Source organism: Chiloscyllium plagiosum, chromosome 28 (assembly GCF_004010195.1).
Source record: "Chiloscyllium plagiosum isolate BGI_BamShark_2017 chromosome 28, ASM401019v2, whole genome shotgun sequence".
NCBI classification, from domain to species: domain Eukaryota; kingdom Metazoa; phylum Chordata; class Chondrichthyes; order Orectolobiformes; family Hemiscylliidae; genus Chiloscyllium; species Chiloscyllium plagiosum.
The window spans coordinates 39,728,553-39,748,618 of NC_057737.1; the positions used below are offsets into that span (position 1 = coordinate 39,728,553).

General features: G+C 46.7%; 1 protein-coding gene and 1 long non-coding RNA gene across 3 annotated transcripts in view; one reads left to right on the forward strand and one right to left on the reverse strand.

Moving 5' to 3' along the window:
• The window catches only part of LOC122564130, a 7,084-nt gene extending 4,347 nt beyond the window's left edge, over positions 1 to 2,737 (forward strand). Inside the window, exon 3 of the long non-coding RNA XR_006315825.1 lies at positions 2,727 to 2,737. This is a non-coding gene — a long non-coding RNA (uncharacterized LOC122564130). The remainder of the gene's footprint in view (positions 1 to 2,726) is intronic.
• rad51d (RAD51 paralog D) lies at positions 686 to 18,639 on the reverse strand. 2 transcript variants are annotated; one of them, XM_043718730.1, is made up of 11 exons: positions 18,238 to 18,639; positions 17,990 to 18,151; positions 16,167 to 16,228; positions 13,924 to 14,042; positions 11,052 to 11,133; positions 9,313 to 9,447; positions 8,582 to 8,677; positions 8,289 to 8,379; positions 4,422 to 4,492; positions 2,127 to 2,300; positions 686 to 1,508 (listed from the first exon to the last, which is right to left on the reverse strand). In XM_043718730.1, the coding sequence occupies exons 1-11, from the start codon at positions 18,317 to 18,319 to the stop codon at positions 1,404 to 1,406; spliced, it is 1,179 nt and encodes a 392-aa protein (XP_043574665.1). In that variant the 5' UTR covers positions 18,320 to 18,639; the 3' UTR covers positions 686 to 1,403. The 2 variants fall into 2 exon arrangements, with proteins under 2 accessions (XP_043574665.1, XP_043574667.1); XM_043718732.1 differs by lacking the exon at positions 17,990 to 18,151 and having other exon boundaries at positions 18,238 to 18,638.
• Between the last annotated feature and the right edge of the window lie 1,427 nt (positions 18,640 to 20,066).

Here is a 20,066-nt window from a genome sequence, read left to right on the forward strand (position 1 = left end):
GAACTACAATTTTGGTTCCCATCCCCCTGCTGGATTAGTTTAAACCCACCCCAATAGCTATAGCGAATTTCCCCCCCAGGATATTGGTACCCCTCTGGTTCAGATGAAGACCATCCTGCTTGTAGAGGTCCCACCTACTTCAGAAAGAGCCCCAATTATCCAAGAATCCAAAGCCCTCCCTCCTGCGCCATCCCTGTAGCCACGTGTTCAATTCCACAGGCAACAAACTAGAGACAACAACTCTGTTCATCCTAGCTCTAAGCTTCCATCCTCGCTCCCTGAATTTCTTCCTTAAATCCCCATCTCTCTTCCTACCTATGTCGTTGGTGCCTATGTGGACCACGACTTGGGGCTGCACTCCCTCCCCCTTAAGGATCCCAAAAACACGATCAGAGACATCACGAACCCTGGCACCTGGGAGGCAACACACCAACTATGAGTCTCTCTCGTCCCCACAGAACCTCCTATCTTACCCCCTAACAATGGAGTCCCCAATGACTACTGCTCTGCTCCTCTTCCCCTTCTGAGCAGCAGGGACAGACTCTGTGCCAGAGTCCTGTACCACACTGCTTTCCCCTGGTAAGTCATCCCCCCCCCCCCCAACAGTATCCAAAACGGTATACTTATTGTTGAGGGGAATGGCCACAGGGGATCCCTGCACTGCAGGTTTGGAGGGATATGGGCCAGGAGCAGGCAGGTGGGACTACTTTAGTTTGGGATTATGTTTGGCATGGACTGGCTGTTTCTGTGCTGTATGACTGGCATTGCTAATGTGGTTTCAGCTCCAGCTACAGGGGAGTTGGCCTGTTCAATGTTCCAGTCCACCCATTCCCAAGGTTTGAAAGGCAGATTGTGCAGTTACTGAATGTCAACAGCGCCTTTTTAGTGCACAAGGGTCATTTATTTATCCAAAAAATGTGCCAGGATTAGACTGCCCACCAACTCCCTATGATGGGATGATGGGGCAAAGGACGCAGCCTTTAAACTGGAACCTCACACTAGTTACATAAATGAATGCAAGTTGTTGGTTGTAGCTGCATAAAGACATCTGGCCAACCATACACAGCCATTCACCGTTTAACATCCCCTTGAAAACCACAACTTCATCCATAGCCAAGTCTATAAAGCTTAAACTGAAAACAACAAAATCCAAGGGTCTGATGCACCTGCTTCTGTACAGGCTGTTAAAATTTCCAAGATCTCTCCATCCTGCTACCTCTCTACAAGGAGGGAGGCTGACTCTAACACAGCAGCCACAACATAAAGAGTGGGCTTTGCACATGGACAATGCACTGCCATGTAACTGCTCCTCCGCAATCTTCATCAATGCCATCAAATACATTCACTGCAATAAAACAAAATTCACACACAGCTCTTCTGTTGACAGAAAGTCCAGCCAGGCTTTAATCTGCGTTGTCAAGGTCACCAGTAGAATGCTGGGAGGAAGCAGTTTGAGTGGTCAGTATTCCACAGGAAGTGATGTCAAACTCTGTGCTTATTCTGGTGGGCTGAGGGAAATAAAACACACATATACACACTTGAGATCAGGTTTTGAGATGCTTATGAGACAGAGAGTGAAAGGAGGGGATTGATAATGGAGAAGGGAAAAGCTAAGCTCACACCAATAGCATTTACTTAATGTTAACAATGCTGCTGAGACACCCCTTCCTCTCCAGACGGCAAGCCAGAAGATGCTGAATGGAGGCAGCTCTGGATCATGCAAAGTTTGAGTAGATGTCTGGATCGAGTTATTATCAGGAACAACTCCCCTCCATCCTAATTACACCATCAGGAAATAATCACTCCCTCAATGTTTCTGATAGGGTGTGGTGTCACTACCATCATCCCTTCCAATCTCGTTCTCCTCATCTAGATCAATGCAGGCCTGTATAGCAAGGTGATCAGAGTCTACCTTCAGCTTCAGTGAATTATAAGGTGGGAGGGAATAACACAGCAGTCGTTTTCATAGTTTGGAGCAGACAATCTTACTAATGTACTGAACACACCCTACTTACTAATGTACAGTGAGCCAATGTCACAAGGGGTTAGTGCACAACTGGAAAAGGAGGCAAAGTGCCACCCATTACCCCAGCTCCCCACACCCATGGATTACTGGCACCCCCTACCTGCCGAGATGACTTCAGTATAGTTGCTGTGCGCTTCGCTGGCTGCACAGCAGCTCCTTCTGTCCCACGCTGGAGCAGGACACGAACGTTAGGAACGTAACTCCATGAGCGTCCCAGAGCTGGCTTCACTCCACCACCACCACCACCAGAGTCCTGGACCACACTATTGGTCACCTGGCAAGTGTGGAAAAGTCAATAAAAATCAGTGAACACAATCAGGTCAACAGCTCTTTGCTGTTCACAGAGCTCGCTGTGTGGAAATCAATTGCCACATTTCCCAGGTCAAGTAACTGCATTTCGAAAGTTGTAAAATGCTCTGTACTGTGATTGTGAAAGGTGAAATGATGGGGAACTCTCTCTCTCCCCACCCCCTCTCCTTAGCATAAATCTATGCCTGCAGGAAAGGAACAAATCTAACAACACGAGACTGGATAAGAAATCAAGAATCATAATAATTAAGGAACAATGTTTTGGATGTGCCTTTAAAATAAAAAAAACAGACCAAGGTGTTTCACAGGAGTGTTATAAAACAACTCAGGAGACTAAGCGACAAACAGAGATGTATGCGGTCAGCTGGCCATCAAGGAGGTAGGTTTTAAGGAATATTCCAGAGGAGGAAAGTGAGGTGGATGGGACGGAAGGCCAGAGTTTAGGGTCGTGACAACCACCATTTGTGGAGGGTTTAAGCTCAGAGTAGGTTCACAATATCAGAATAGGAGGAATGTTGATATGTGGCTGAAGGAGATTGGAGAAAGAGGGAGGGATTTGAAAACAAGGTTGAGATTATTTTTTAATTATGCGCATTGCTTGACCATGATCCACAAAGTTGGGGGCAAGCTTGACAGGCGATCTGAACTCGGTGAGAGTTAAACCAGGGGTTTGGGACCTCCAGCCTAAAGGTTGGAATGTGGGAAATGGAGAAAGTTGTCAACAACAGGGCGGCACAGTGGTTAGCACAGTGGTTAGCTCCAGAGACCCGGGTTCAATTCCCGCCTCAGGTGACTGACTGTGTGGAGTTCGCACGTTCTCCCCGTGTCTGCGTGGGTTTCCTCCGGGTGCTCCGGTTCCTAAATTGCCCGTAGTGTTAGGTAAGGGGTAAATGTAGGGGTATGGGTGGGTTGCGCTTCGGCGGGTCGGTGTGGACTTGTTGGGCCGAAGGGCCTGTTTCCACACTGTAATCTAATCTAATCTAATCTAAACAGGTTGAGGTAGGGGAAGAGAGCACCCAACTGCCTGGCTCTCTTCTGTGGAAACACCTGCACTCGAATATCCATGAGGTGAAGGTGTGGGGTCCACCACTACGAATGAGGTCTTCAGTGATCAGTGGGTACCACACAGGCTGGAGTGTGTCGTCACATCCAGAAAGGACCATAAAATGTTTCCCTTACACATGTCTGTCAACCGTTTTTTGTTCTTAGAAGGCCCTTACAAGGCGGTGTCTAACCTGGTCCATATGTATTTTAATCAAATTAGAATGTGGGAAGCTAGCCTGAAGAGCTTTGGAATGGTCAAGTCTACAAGTAAGAAAGACATAAACCAAGGCTTCAGCAGCTGTTGAGGTTAGCAAAGAGTGGAGCCAGGCAATGTTAGTGAGATGGAATCAGACAATCTTTTTGATGGTGTTGATGCACAGATGGATACGCATCTTGGGCTCAAATATGACACGAAGTCGTGTCAGACTGGTTTAATCTCAGATGGTTGTTATGGAGTCAGTCACGAGGGAACGGAGGGGACTAAAAAACAACGGTTTCAGTTATTCCAACATTTAACCGAGAAATTTTCTTCTCATCCAACACTGGTCTGTCCAAACAGCATTGGAGGAGGCCATTTTGCCCAATGTGACAATGCAATCTCTCTGAAAAAGCTATCTAATTCAGCTCAGTGTTCAGCTTTTTTTACCTGTAAAAGAGGATTTTCAGGTACTTATCCAATTGGAAATCGCTGTTAAATATGCTTATATCATCCTTCCAGATAAAGCATTGCAGACCACACTAACTGATTGCAAAAAATAAGTTCTCTTCCTTCTGGTTTTTATATCTGTGCTCCCTCATTACTGAACAAGCTGCCTGTGAGAACAGTTCATTGTCATTTACTCCAACAAAACCATTCATAATTCTGGTCACTTCCATTAAATCTCCACATTAACATTCTCTGGTCAGAGTAACTGAAGTTGCTCATCGTTTGTATCATTCTGATAAATCCTCATACTTTAACAATCAAAGTTTTGTATTAGGCCTTTTTTCCTGTTACACTACAATCCAAATCTATCCACATGTCAGCGGTTCCATTACTCACAATTACAGCAACATTCAGTTCTCTGGCAATTGTCTTCAGTTCCCTCGCAAGTTGCATCATGAGAGACATACCTAACAAAACAAAAATGACAAAGGCACACAAGTTGATTATTCAAAATCGAGGAGGTGCCTTCAGCGTTGAGAGAGAAAGCCGGTCGTGCAGATGTTGAGGGACAATGAATTTGTGCTGCAAAATAGCACCTCCTTACTTGGTAACCTCTCTAAAATAACTCGCTTCCTAAATCCCAGGTGGAATTAGCTCTGTTCAGCACAATTGTTGCAAAACCCCTATGTAGGACCACTGCTGCTGGCTCACATGAAGATTGTTTAATTGAAGCATGGATGGGAACATGCCATTGGACATGTGGCCAAATCTGAGACCCAGGGAGATATGGGGACTCGGTCTCCAGGAAGACAAACCCCAGCTCTTCTTGGTTCTCAATATTAGGAGGACCCAGTCATTATAGTTCGGGGTCTTTTCTCCACTGAAGGGTTTTACTCAAATTCAGTTTATACAAGTCATTTCTTGTTATGAGACATGAATGATCAGATTTTAATGAATTCAATTTTACAACTTGCCACAGCTGAAGTCAAACTCATGAGCTCTAAATTGCTAATTCAGTATTTGAGGAGGTAATGGCCTTGTGGTATTATCGTTGGACTATTCATCCAGAAACTCAGCTAATGTTTTGGAGACCTGGGCTCGAATCCCACCACAGCAGATGGCAAAATTTGAATTCAATTTTTAAAAAAAATTGTAATTAAGAATTGAGCACGAAACTAATGTTGTTTCTCAGAAAACCCATCTGGCTCATTAACGTCCCTCAGGGAAGGAAATTTGCCATCCTCACCTGGTCTGGCCGACATGTGACTCCAGACCCACAGCAATGTGGCTGACTCTCAACTGCTCTCTGAAATGGCCCAGCAGGACACTCAGTTCAAGGGCAGCTAGAGACTGACCAGCCAGCGACACCCACATCCCAGGAGTGGGGGAAAAACAAAATCTAGGCCTTCTTATTGAACTTCTGACATCTCTGGACCAGATGGGCCAATGGGCTGACGAGTGGCAGAAGAAGTTTAATTCAGATAAAATGAGAGGTGCTGCATTTTGGAAAAGGAAATCAGAGCAGGACTTATACACTTAATGGTCAGGTCCTAGGGAGTGTTGCTGAACAAAGAAACCTTGGAGTGCAGGTTCATAGCTCCTTGAAATTGGTGTTCCAGGTAGATAGGATAGTGAAGAAGGTGTTTAGTATGCTTTTCTTTATTGGTCAGAGTATTGAGTACAGGAATTGGGAGGTCATGTTGCGGCTGTACAGGACATTGGTTAGGCCACTGTTGGAATATTGCGTGCAATTCTGGTCTCCTTCCTATTGGAAAGATATTCAGAAAAGATTTACAAGGAATATGCCAAGGTTGGAGGATATGAGCTACAGGGAGAGGCTGAACAGGCTGGGGCTGTTTTCCCTGGAGCGTCGGAGGCTGAGATGTGACCTTACAGAAATTTAAAAAATAGGGTAGGGCATGGTTAAATAGACAGTCTTTTCCCTGGGGTCGGGGAGTCCAGAACTAGAGGGCATAGGTTTTGGGTGAGAGGGTAAAATTTAAAAGGGACCTAAGGGGAAATTCTTTTCACACAGGTGGTGGTGTGTATATGGAATGAGCTGCCAGAGGAAGTGGTGAAGGCTGGTACAATTACAACATTTAAAAGGCATCTGGATGGGTATATGAATAGGAAGGATTTAGAGGGATAGGGGCTAATTGCTGACAAATGGGACTAAATTAAGTTAGCTGAAAATGTGTTGCTGGAAAAGCGCAGCAGGTCAGGCAGCATCCAGGGAACAGGAGAATCAACGTTTCGGGCATAAGCCCTTCTTCAGGAATCCACTAAATTAAGTTAGGATATCAGGTTGGCATGGACGATTTGGACTGAAGGGTGTGTTTCTGTGCTGTACATCTCTATGACTGACTACAGGATGTCAGTATCACTGGCAATGCCAGCATTTGCTGCACATTCCCCAATTTCCTGAATAGCCTATTTCAGAGGACAATTAAGAGTCAACCCCATTGCTGTGAGCCTTGAGTCACAGGTAGGCCAGGATAGAGGATTTACGTCCCCACAGGACATTAGTGAACCAGATGGGCTTTGAACTATCAGTGATAGTTTTGTAGTTGTCCTGACTAACTTTCAATTGCAGATTCCTTTTTATTGCTTGAATTACTTGAGGGTAAATTCCACAAGCTCCCACATTGGGAACTGAACCCATATCCCCAGAATAATTCCTTTCATCTCTGAATCAGTAGTCCAGTGACATTACCATTATGCTGCCACCTCCTCCTGGTTTTCTTCGACTTGTCCACTCAGGGAAAGGTGGAGTATGTAGGCAGCTGGTTACTGAATAGCATAACCACAATCCTGGTTACTTTACGTATACATCAGATTTCTGATTCCAGGCAGAGCATTAAGTGATTTGCAGCCATATTCCCATCATTGGTGTGCCAACTAGGAAGTATATATCCGCCCTCAACAATCACAGAAAGACACACATGACCTAATTGAGTGATCCTTCACTGTCAATTATATATACCTACACTCCTGTCCCGTCAGCAATTAAGAAATGATTAGGAGTGCAATTTATTTAACATTGCTCTGATTTTTCTCACCCCACTATCACTCAAGAATAACCTGGAAACTAATTTGTGATTCCTGGTGACCGCTGGAGTGACAGTAACGTTAAATCAGGTCATTCATGGCTAACCATGGGCCCCCTGGCCTCAGCTCACTGCCAGTGCTGTCCCTCACTGTATCTCAATTCCTCCCTGCTCCCTTCACCCACGTTCGGAGGAAACAACCTCTTGCTGCCATCACCTCAATTAGCTCGAGGGGCTGCTACCACTTTCCTGGCCAGCATTGTGTGTCCCGTTCACAATCCCGACCGGAAGGGCTCAGTGGCTGACCTGCTCCCGGACTGATGCTGCACCTAACACAGCTGCTAAATACCTGGGAAAGGGGCAGCACAGTGGTTAGCACTGCTGCCTCACAGCACCAGGGACACTGGTTCGATTCCTGCCTCAGGCGACTGTCTGTGTGGAGTTTGCACCTTCTCCCCGTGTCTGCGTGGGTTTCCTCCGGGTGCTCCGGTTTCCTCCCACAATCCAAACATGTGCAGGTCAGGTGAATTGGCCAGGCTAAATTGCCCATAGTTTAGGTCTATTAGTCAGGGGTAAATGTCAGGGAATGGGTCTGGGTGAATTACTCTTCGGAGGGGCAGTGTGGACTTCCTGGGCCGAAGGGCCTGTTTCCACACTTAGGGAATCTAATCTAATCTGGGAGTCGGCCATCCAGCCTATTCGCCAATTTTTCATTTAAGATCTTGACAGCTTTGTATCTCAGTCTCACTTACCTACCATGGATTCATACCCTTGAACAATTGTCGCAAATAAAAATGTATCAGTCTCAGCTTTGAAGTTTCAATGAACTCAGCCCAGCAGCTTTTGAGGAAAGATGTTCCTACTTCCTTCTGAAGTGACACTACACATCACCCCCAATATTAATTTTGAGGTTTTGACACCTTGCTCTGGAAAATAATGGTTCTCTCTCTCTCCCTCTCTTCTAATGATCCCAAACACCTCAAATTTGTGGCTTCTTCAATCTTTTGTACTTGAAAGGATTGTAAGCCAAGTCCAGTCAACCTATTCTCAAGACCCTTTCAGTCCTGGTACATAGGAGCTGTCTCTCCAAACACCCTGGCCCCTGGTGGTGAGTTTGAGAGTGAGCTGCAGGCACAAATCAAGCTCATTTGCCGAGCTTAAACTCATCGAAGCCTGACCCAGCCGAACTTTCGGAGCCTTTGATACGGCATCTCACCTTCGAGTTGATGACCTCCCAAGATGGAGGAGAGCAGAGCAGAGACCGAATCGATCACTACAGCTTTCACTGAGCAGCAAGCACCAGTCACCTGCAGAAACAATAGGAGTGAGCAGTATGGAGTCAGTGGGGTGGGTGGGGAAAGGGGATCTCGGGAACGGCCACCCATGAACGGAAGGGAAACGAGCCTTGGGGAGCTGACGGGGAGATATGTCAAGTTCAATACCCTGATATCCATCCCCCAGCCCTCACCTCTGTTCCCCACCACCTCCAGTACCCTTCCTGCTCCCTACCTGATGTGTGAAGCCTGTCCTGAAGTCCTGCAGTACATCCAGCAGGCGGTACACTTCAAACACACGCACCACTTCAATCCGCTGGAGCGCTTCACTCTGTGAAACAGGGAGGGAGGACAGAGAGGGAGAGGGACACAATTGTGACAAAGGAGAGGTGATGGCAAGGAGGGGAAGGAAGGGGGAAAACCAAACGCTTTGCAATTAAAAAGCACCCACCATGCCCCCAATGTTGTGCCCAGACAACGACATACTTTCTAACTAGAATTAAACATGACGTGGAGGTGAAGGTGCCGGTGTTGAATTGGGGTGTACAAAGTTAAAAATCACACAACACCAGGTTATACTCCAACAGGTTTATTTGGAAGCACTAGCTTTCAGAGTGCTGCTCCTTTGTCAGGTAGCTGTGGAGCAGGATCAGAATACACAGAATTTATAGCAAAAGATCCCAGTATCATGCAACTGAAACAAAATCTGGACCAAACCTCGACTGTTGTTAAGTCTTTCATCTTTCAGAATGGGTTGCAGGTTTCACTTCATAAATATGCAAATCCCAGAACTTCCAGTCTCAGTCACAAAATAACTTAAGGTTCTATAAAAAAAGTGTTATCTCAGTTCAGACAATACATTAAAGGCGTGAGGTTAGAGTCTGTCCTTTTTTAATTAAAGAGACTTTTTTTGGAAGGTAAGGGAATGCAGACTCGAACCTGAGTGGAAGTGGAGCCTTCTCCTACCTGTCCTTCCAAGCTGGTCACCTGCTCTTGGATCAGATGCAGAAGGTGAGAGGCACTAAGTCCCCCAGTTGAATCAATGTAGAGCACTCTCTGCTTCAGTTCACACACTATGTTCACCGCCAAGCTGAGGCATACCTTTAACAGTAAGTGACACGAGGGGTGAGGCTGCTGAAACACAAACTCAGTCCCTAAAGCCCAGCTCCCACAAACATTCACTGACATAAGCTCGCAGAGGACTGTGTTCACAAGATACGGTGAACAGGGACCCAGGTTCGATTCTGGTCTCAGGCAACTGTCTGTGTGGAGTTTGTACATTCTCCGTGTCTGCGTGGGTTCCTCTGGGTGCTCCAGGTTCCCCCCACAGTCCAAAGATGTGCAGGTCAGGTGAATTGGCCATAGTGTCCAGGGATCAGTTAGGTGGGTTAGTCATGGGAAATGCAGGGTTATAGGGAGAGGGTCAGGGGATTGGGTCTGGATGGCTAGGTCTCTTCGAAGAGTCAGTGTGGACTCGATGGGCCGAATAGCTTCTTTCTGCACTCTATGGATTCTATGACATAGGCTGAAAAGCCATCACACAACCAAGAGATGGCAGGAATCATGAATTATTTTGAAACACTTGCCCGGTTTACCCTCCAATGGAATGGGCACATGGTAGGAGGCTAATGTGGAACGTCATACTGCCAACTGGCAGTGCCAGTTTCTCCAGCTCCATCACACTGCCCTGGGCCATTCTCTCCCCGCTGCTCAGTAGCAGAGGGTGGAGGCAGCTGGGTACTCGGTTTGGCTGGTCACAGTATAATTGGTCCCTGGAAATAAACAGTGTAAGTCTCTGGATCAATATCCGGCCAGCAGAGTGGGGTTGGGGTGACTCCCACAAACAGCTCACCAGGGCCAGATTTTTATTTCAATTTCCAAGATAGTAGAGAGAGAGAGCACCTATGCTTGAAGGGCGCCCTCTCAATCACTCTCCTGCTGCAGAAACCCGCCTGCTCTAGCGCCTTATTAGCCTTCCAAATTCGTGAGCCCAGCAACCTGCCCTTGTCTGAGATGGCAAGCCCACAGTCTGGACCGCTGAACCCTCATTCAAGGTCAACAGTGGGAAGGGTTGGGGGAGGGGGGGAACAGGCACTGAAGTCCACAGAGACCATCCCCCCACTTCGGTATGGGCTGGTTGCCAGGGCAACACCTAGCAGTGGGCAATATGGATGGTGGACAGGTCAGCCTCTCTCCCACTCCCACTTACACATGGCTGTACCTCTGGCAGAGACCCCTCACAGAGTAACCTCTCACATATATGAACAGATTTTTGATTCCACAATTGAGATGGTCTGCTCCCTAGGTACAAAGTGGTATCAACAAAAGATGTCAAAAAACTATCTGGAATATCTATCAGTTGTGTCTGTCCACACCTCCCTCTGCCTCCCTTTGAGGCCTACCCTGGGCCATGCCTTGCCCACCAGAAGAAAACAACATAAGAAATACTATTAGGAGATGAGGGTATTCCAGCTCCCTGACAACAATGATACATTGTGCTAGGGTCTGCACTCAGTCTAGCGTACATTTCAGGGCCAGCCCAGTGGTGGCTACAGCAGGCTGTGATCTTTGCTGGCATTGGCTGTGGAGGTTCAGGGGCAGGTTGGTTTTTAGAGGCCATTGCTGTGTAAGCTGACCCGCAATCACAGCGAGACATCAGTCACACCTTACAGCACGTTTGCTGTTAAAGATTAAATGGTCCTTACCTGTGTCTTACCGCTGCCTGGTGCTCCGACAAACTCCGTTAGCTCTCCAGTGTAAAGGCCCGAGTCCAGGAATGCATCCAGGCTGCAGTCAGCACAGAAAACAAATCACAAGCAGCACTGAACAAAACCAGACAGAATCACAGCCTTCTTACAGGAGGCCATTCAACCCATCGCATTAGTGCCAGCTTTCCAATGAATATCTCACTTATTTTCCCCACATCACTTTTGCTTCTTTTATTAATTAAAATTAAATCTGTGCCATCTTGTTCTTAATTCTTTCAGGAATTGGAACACCTTATTTACTGAGTTCCAGGCTCTCATGAGTCTGAATTCTTCAGCCAGGAATCCTCTCAGGTTAGAGAAAACCATCTTCATGAAATAAAATTCCTCATTCCTGGACCGTTCTCACGAACCACCCCTGCACTCCCTCCAATCCTCCTCAAATGCAGTGCCAATGAACGGACACAATACTCTAGCTGGGGATCACACGACAGTGTTGCGTTATTCTAACAGAGTGAGTGAGTGAAAGGGAGTTCAATCCAAACTTCTCAATGCAACAGAAAAACAAAGTGGTGCAGGCAAAGCTCTTGTTCAACATGGAGGTGAGGAGTGAACTTACCTAAATTCCATTAGTGCGCAATCTTTTGGCACGGGGTCAGAAAATGAGACCCCAATAGCTGCTAAATCCAGCACCCTGCCCCTCTTCACCTTGCCAAATCCAGCACCCCACCCTGCCAAATCCAGCACCACACCCCGCCCTGCCAAATATAGCACCCTGCCCTCCTCACCCTGCCAAATCCAGCACCCGCCCCTCCTCACCCTGCCAAATCCACCACCCTACCCCGCTTCACCCTGCCAAATCCAGCACTCCATCCCAACCCCTCCCAAACCCGTCCTCAACATGGCCAAGTCATGACCCATTGCTCCAATTGCCTGACCACTTTTGGAAGCTGGCTGAAGCTACTGGACTCTCAGTATTCAAACCTGGCAAAGCCCAGAGGTTCAGCCCGACCATCCCCTGTTCTCTTGGTGTGACTTGTACAGATCAGAGTTAGTTACAGAAGATGGAGACTTTATTCAACTAAAATCAAAATGAAAACCATCTAGATTTCAAGTCCCAATGCGAAAGAAAAAATCCAAAAACCAGAGCCACAGAAAGAGGGGTGCTTAGCTTTGCATTATATCTTGAAAGACAGAGTCAAACGTGAAGCAGAAAGTTACTCAGGTATTAAATTGCGATTTCGCCAAGAACCACACTGTACACACTGAGGTCAGGTAGGCACACATGGGAGGGAAGGAAGGTCATTGGTAGCCTGTGATTGTGGAGTAAATGCAGGGTACATAAGGAACATATAAACAGAATGCTCAATAACTTGTTACCCAGATCCTATACTCTACCTCAGTCCCTCCCAGTCTCAGATCAACACTGCTCACTGACCTAGCTGTACTCTTACATCTCACGATAAATCTGTGCAAAATGACCAGGAGTACCTGGACATTAGCAAGGTAAACCCTAGACTGCCTGTACTGTTGTTTGCTGCTCCTTCGTGCGCCTTTGTGAGAATGAGCAGAAAACAGGATGGGGTTTGCAGTACGTATAGCACAAATGATCCCAGGATTTAAGGAGTTAAATTAGGAGCGCCTGTTACATAAATTTGGCCTAGATTTCCTTCAGAATTTAGCAGCTTGAAGGGTCACCTTATTGCTAATTAAGGATTCAATAGGACATATATGCAGGATAGCTGTTCCCTTTGGTGGTAGAATTCAGTAAGGGGGCATATATTGCTAAAATGGAAGGTAGGTAATTGAAGTGAAACAGGAAGATTTCACAGAATGATTACAGAGCTGAAGGAGACCATTCAGCCCGCTGCATCGGCACTAGCTTTTATTCACAGAAAGGGGCTTTTGTTCACAGAAAAAGGTAGCTGTCTGGAACACCCTTCCAAAGAGATTTTCATGGGACAGGTGAACATTTTGGGACTGAAACTGAAAGCTGTTGGTCAGGTAGAGATTTTAAAGACTATGGAATGAAGACAGATAACCAGAGTTGATCAGCCACAATCTTACTGAATGATGGGACATGCTCAAGGAATCGAGATGGCTCACTCCTGTTCCTAACATACGTCAGTCCAGCTTTCCTTTAAGGTGTGTCGTATCATATCTAACAGTATTTTATGTCTCACAGTCATATACCTTTAAGAAACATGCCATTGCATTATCACTGTATCACAGCAAGTGACCTGATGGCAGATATAAAGGCCCCAGATTCCATCTTATCTTGGATCACTTGAAGCTTGATAGACTACTGAATGCATGTTGTAACTGTACAGCTTAGATATGAGCTCAGACACTATATGCCTGGGATAGTAATGTTTATGTACAAAAGATGGCCGTAGCAAAACATCTGTTGGATTTTTCAACACCACAGTATCTGCACCCAGTTTCTGATATTATGAAAGATTACAAAATATTAGCACATCATGTAAAGTACCCTACTGGAAGCAAATTACATTACCTGCATAGATGTGAACATGTGAATTAGGAGAAGGCCATTCGGGCCTTCAATCCTGCTCTGCTATACAATAAGATGATGGTTGATAGGATCGTTGCCTCGATCCACATTCCTGCTGAACCCACTATACACTTTGCTGCCCTCGTTTGTCAAGAATCTCTCTCCCTCTGTCTTAAAAATATCCAATGACCCACCTCCACCGCTCTCTGGGGAAGAGAGTTTCACAGCCTCTCTGTTAAATAGAAAGCGACTATTTTTAAATTGTATCCTCTAGTTCTAGTCTTTCCCTCAAGCAGAAAGATTATTTCAGCACCCACCAAGCCTAGTCCCCTCAGGATGTGGTACGTCTGAAACCCGTACCTCCGGTTACCAGTTGACAAGATGGCCGTGGAAGCCAGCAGCTCCTCATAGAGATCTGCCCCAGTGGAAGGGAAGGGGGAATACTGGGCAAGCAGCACCCGCCTCACAGCGACCAATGTCTGGGAAGACAAAACGTTTCAGTATTAGCAAACACACCACGAGCAGATATCCAGAAACAGCACTGAAAACAAACAACACAACAGTCCACATTCAAACTGCATCCTGGCGGTTAAAGAATTCGATTTCAGTTAAAAACAAACTCTGGAAAGCTCCAAACGACAGGTTGACAGATTGTTGACAACCAAATGACTGCAATAACAACTTATACAGAGCAGTCTCGATTATCCAAACGACACGGACTGTTCGGATAATTGAATGTTTGGATAATCGAAGGTTCGGATAACAAATCTTTGCCAAGCGTCCGGACCTTGCAGCCGTGTCCGGATAATCCAAAACTCGGATAATCGAGGTTCCTCCTTATTTATATAGTGCCTTTAATGTCTCAATGCGTTTCACAGGAGTATTATAAACAAAGTACTTTTTTGTTTTTACTTCAAAAATATACCTTATGCATAAAAAAATCTTTTATATTACACACACACACACACACACAGTCACAAACACACACACAGTCACAAACACACACACAGTCACAAACACACACACAGTCACAAACACACACACAGTCACAAACACAGTTTGGTTTTGTACAGAAGAATAACAAGGAAACAAACAAAAATTTGAGTTTGACTCTATCCAAACGACCCAAAGACATCTCTTAATTGAACACATTTACATATATTTGAGGCACTGGAAAGGTCCGATAGCCAAACAGATCCCCATTTAATTTCGCAGAAGGACCTCAGACAGTGGTCCTTGCCCACTGTGCCTTGGCGGCAGTTACCCCAAACTTTACTGTATCGCTCAGCACATAGTCCTGGACCTTGCAATGAGCCAGTCTGCAAAATTCAGTCAAGGTCATCAACTCCTTGTTCTGGAAGACTAACAAGTTTCGGGTAGACCAAAGAACATCTTTCAGAGTTGAATGTTGTCCAAGTACAGTTGATGTTTATCTCAGTGTGTATTAGAAAACAAAGTATGATGTGACACCAAGTCATTGAAGGAGATAGGTCACTGCTATCCTTTGGAGAAGGAAACCTGCACTGTACATGATTATTTTCCCATATCAATGTGGATGATTCTTAACTGCTCTCTGAAAACCTCTACTAATCCACTCAATTCTATCAAGCCCTGACTCAGGGAAACTGAGAGTCAGCAATAAGTGCTGGCCTTGCCAGTGATGCCTCACAATTGGAAAACCCTTTAAAATGCCAACCTGCTCTAAGCTAGTGCAGTGCTCATTAACTCCAGGTGACAATTCCTTGGTAACTATCAATAAATTATAAGGATTTAACATACGCAGATCTCAAATATTAAACTGGGTGTCTTTATACTATCAAGCTGGTATCAACATTCAAAACAGTGCCCACGGTGACTTGGTACAATGAAAACAACTTTTTTCTCAACACTGGCAAAACTAAATAATTCATCATTGACTTCAGAAAGAAAGAAGGAGAACGCGCCCCTAACTACATCGGAGCGGAGGTTGAGTGGACAGAGAGCATCAAGTCCCTCAGAGTGATGATAACCGATGATCTGTCCTGGACTTTCCACGTAGATGCGATGGCCGAGAAGGTATTACACCTCTTCAGGCAGCTCAGGGAATTCGCATGTCCATAAGGAATCTCACCAACTTCCACAGGTGCACCACTGAAAGCATTCTGACCGGGTTCAGAACGGCCCAGTATGGCAACTGCACTGCCCAGGGCCGTAAGAAACTACAGAAGGTTGTGTGCACAGCCCAGACCATCCACGGACTCTACTCACATGGCTCGTTGCCATGGAAATGCTGCCAACATCATCTAAGACCCATCACATACCGGTAATGCTCTCCTACAACCTCTTCCATCAGGCAGAAGATACAGAAGCCTGAACACATGCACCAACAGGATCTGGAACAGCCTTTTCCCAGCCGTTATTAGACTGATGAATGGACTCTCTAGCCTTGAATAATACCGATCTTGCTAACATTGGTCTCTGTACAATATAATCTATATGACTCTGCCTAAGTCTTTCTACAACCTCTGATCTATACATCTTGCTTACCATGAACTGCCTGTATTGCACATAAACAAAGCTTTTCACTGTACTTCAGAACACATGACAACAAATCAATCAATTACCTTGTAGGAAACAGAACATTTCTGTGCCAGGTCTTCAATATCTGCAGATGCCAACTGCACAACTGAAAAAGATTGAAGTGAGCATGAGTCTCGATTAGAGGGTATCACATCCTTAACCCCAAACTCAGCAGCACCAGTGAGGTACCTTCATGAAGTTAATATACTATTCTTGTCCCCGATCAGCACGAGACAGATCGTGCACTGCTCATTTGTGTGGACCAGAAGTCATGTGATGGCATATAGTACATCAAAGGGTGGGTGGAGTAGGTCACATCACTCAGCTAATAATCCAGAGAGTCGGCCTAATGTTCTGGGGACATGGTTCAAATCCCATTGTGATCAACAGTGAAATTTCAATCCATTAAAATAAATCTGGAATTAAAAGCTAGTTTAGCAGTGACCATGTATTGAGTATAGGAATTGGGAGGTTGTGTTGTGGTAGTAGACGACATTGATTAGATTCCCTACAGCGTGGAAACAAGTCAATACCAACCTTCCGAACAGTAACCCACCCAGACCCATTTCCCTCTGACTAATGCACCTAACACTATGGGCAATTTAGCATGGCCAATTCACCTGACCTGCACATCCTTCAATTGTGGGAGGAAACCGGAACACCCGGAGGAAACCCATAGGGAGAATGTGCAAACTCCACACAGGCAGTCGCCTGAGGCTGGAATCGAACCCAGGCCCCTGGCGCTGTAGGCTGCAGTGCTAATCACTGAGCCACAGTGTTGCTCTAAACAGATTGGTTATGCTACACTGAGAACGCTGTGTGCAATTCTAGTCGTTCTTCCAGAGGAAGAATATTGTGAAACTTGAAAGGGTTCAGTAAAGAATTTACATGCATGTGGCCAGGTTGGAAGGATTGAGTTATAGGGAGAGACTGATTAGGCTGGGGCTTTTTTCCCTGGAGTGTCAGAGGCTGAAGGGTGACCTTATAATGGTTTATAAAATCATAAGAGGCATGGTTAGGGTAAATAGGCAAGAACTTTTCCCAGTTGGGAGAGTCCAAAACTAGAGTGCAAATGTTTAAGGTGAGAGGGGGAAGATTTAAAACAGATCCAAGGAGCAACTTTGTCACACAGAAGTGGTGGAGGCTGGTACAATTACAACATTTAAAAGGTATTCAGATGGGTATATGAATAGGATGGGTTTAGAGGGATATGGGTCAAATGTTGGCAAAATGGGACTAGATTTGTTTAGGATATCTGGTCGGCATGGACGAGTTGCATCGAAGGGTCTGTGTCTATACTGCACAGCTATATGTAACCACCGGTGACTGTAAAACCCATCTGGTTTATTAATGTCATTTAGGGAGGGAAATCTGCAGTCCTCATCTGATCTACATGTGGCTTCAGACCCACAGCCATGTGGAATCAGGTAGCAGTAATAAATGCTGGCCTAGCTAGTGAGACCTTCATCCTGTGAATCTGAAAAAAAAAACTCAGGTCCTTGAAACTAAAAGAGGTGGACGACTTAATTAACATAATTAAACCAGAACTGAATTGGAAACCAAGCCATGGGATAAACCCTGTTCACGCTCATATTGCATCTTTAAAGAGGATATCGTCCTAAGGCACTGAACGATTAGAAATCAGGGGCAGGTGAAGATTTCTGTATTTTTACTGGGGGTGGTCTACCTACTCTGTTCAGGCATATTCCTAAAGTTTTAATTAAATTTTTAATCACCCGCGTTCCCTCATGTCAAACAGCCCTTTCCCGTCCCCGACAAAATGATAAAAGAGAACAGTTTCTTCTGGGTTGCTAACACCGACGGGAAACGGGGAAAAAAGCAACATTGGAGCGCGTCCAATCCTTACTGTCACCAACTGAATTGCAGCGAGCTAAAAGGCTGGCGAGATTCAGCTTGCGTGGGGAGTTAAGTTGCAATTCAAGTTGAGGCGGGACAGTCCTTCTACAAAAACACTCCGTGCAGGGTTTATGCTTCAACAGGCCTGTGAGCGGCAAGAGTCTTCCTGAGGCTGTGAAAAGCAACTTAATGTAAGTCTACCTTTGCGTGTATCAGGGATGGGTGGAGAGGGGACATGGTTTCCCGCTCTCCCCTTACCTGTTACTACATTCTGGTCCCTCAAAGCCTGGATGAGTTGAGCGGTGGCTCCAGGACAAATCCCCTCCCGGAGGAGCACCATGAGGGAGGGATCTGTAAAACCAGCAGCACTCCGCTTTCTCGCCACACCCGGTTGAATATCTCTCCTTCCTTCCAGATGTCTCTCCCTCTCACCCCGCTTCCCTCCTATCTATCTATTTCTCTCTCTTCCTCCCAGTTATATTTATCTGTCTTCCCCTCCACCGGGTGTGTGTATCTCTCCCCCCCCCCCAGTCAGCGCTGGGTGTATGTACCTGTCTCCCGGGTGGGTGTGTGTGTATATCTATCTCCCAGTCTCCCGTGTGGGTGTATGTACCTGTCTCCCGGGGGTGTATGTACCAGTCTCCCGGGGGTGTATGTACCAGTCTCCCGGTGGGTGTATGTACCAGTCTCCCGGGTGGGTGTATGTATCTATCTCCGGCACTCGCTACATTTTCCCGCCAGAAATTGGCACCGTGTCGAGTTAAGTCACCGAGTGATGTCATCGGTGTAAACAGAAATGAGCCGACTCCGTAAATACTCGCATAAACCGGCCCGCAAAACAAACCACCCACCGTAAATACCCATCACATCCCGCCTCGCAAACTCGTGCTCATTGAAACTTGGCAACAACTGGGGCAGGGGCCAAGCCCAGGGAGTGCAGAACCCAGGGGCAAATCACAGTGAATCACCGCCCCCTTCCCGTGGGGTGGGTACATAGCACAGGGTCCACTCCTCCCCAGGGGCAAATAACACTGTGCTGCACCCCCCTCCCCAGGGGCAAATAACACTGTGCTGCAGCCCCCTTCCCCAGGGGCAAATAACACTGTGCTGCACCCCCTCCCCAGGGGCAAATAACACTGTGCTGCAACACCCTCCCTGGGGCAAATAAAACTGTCCTGCAACACCCTCCCTGGGGCAAATAAAACTGTCTTGCAACACCCTCCCTGGGGCAAATAACACTGTGTTGCAGCCCCCCTCCACAGGAGCAAATAACATTGTGTTGCAGCCCCCTCCCCAGGGGCAAATAACACTGTGCTGCACCCCCCTCCCCAGGGGCAAATAACACTGTGTTGCAGCCCCCCTCCCCAGGGGCAAATAATATTGTGTTGCAGCCCCCCCTCCCCAGGGGCAAATAACACACTGCTGCACCCCCTCCCCAGGGCAAATAACACTGTCCTGCAATACCCTCCCCAGGGGCAAATAAAACTGTCCTGCAACACCCTCTGGGGCAAATAACACTGTGCTGCACTCCCTCCGCAGGGGCAAATAACATTGTATTGCAGCCCCCCTCCGCAGGGGCATATAACACTGTGTTGCAGCCCCCCTCCGCAGGGGCAAATAACACTGTGCTGAACCCCCGTCAACAGGGGCAATTAACACTGTGCTGCACCCTCACCCCAGGGGCAAATAACACTGTGCTGCACCCCCTCCCCAGGGGCAAATAACACTGTGCTGCACCCCTCCCCAGGGGCAAATAACACTGTGCTGCAACCCCCCTCCCCAGGACAAATAATGCTATGCTGCACCTCCCCTCCCAAGGGGCAAATAACACTGTGCTGCAACCACCCTTCCCAGGGGCATTTAACACTGTGCTGCAACCCCCCTCCCTGGGGCAAATAACACTGTGCTGCAACCCCCTCCCTGGGGCAAATAACACCATGCTGCACCCCCCTCCCCAGGGGTGAATAACACCATGCTGCAACCCCCCTCCCCACGAGCAATAACACTGTGCTGCACTCACTCCCTGGGGCAAATAACAGCATACTGCAACCCCTTCCCCAGGGGCAAATAACACTGTGCTGCACTCC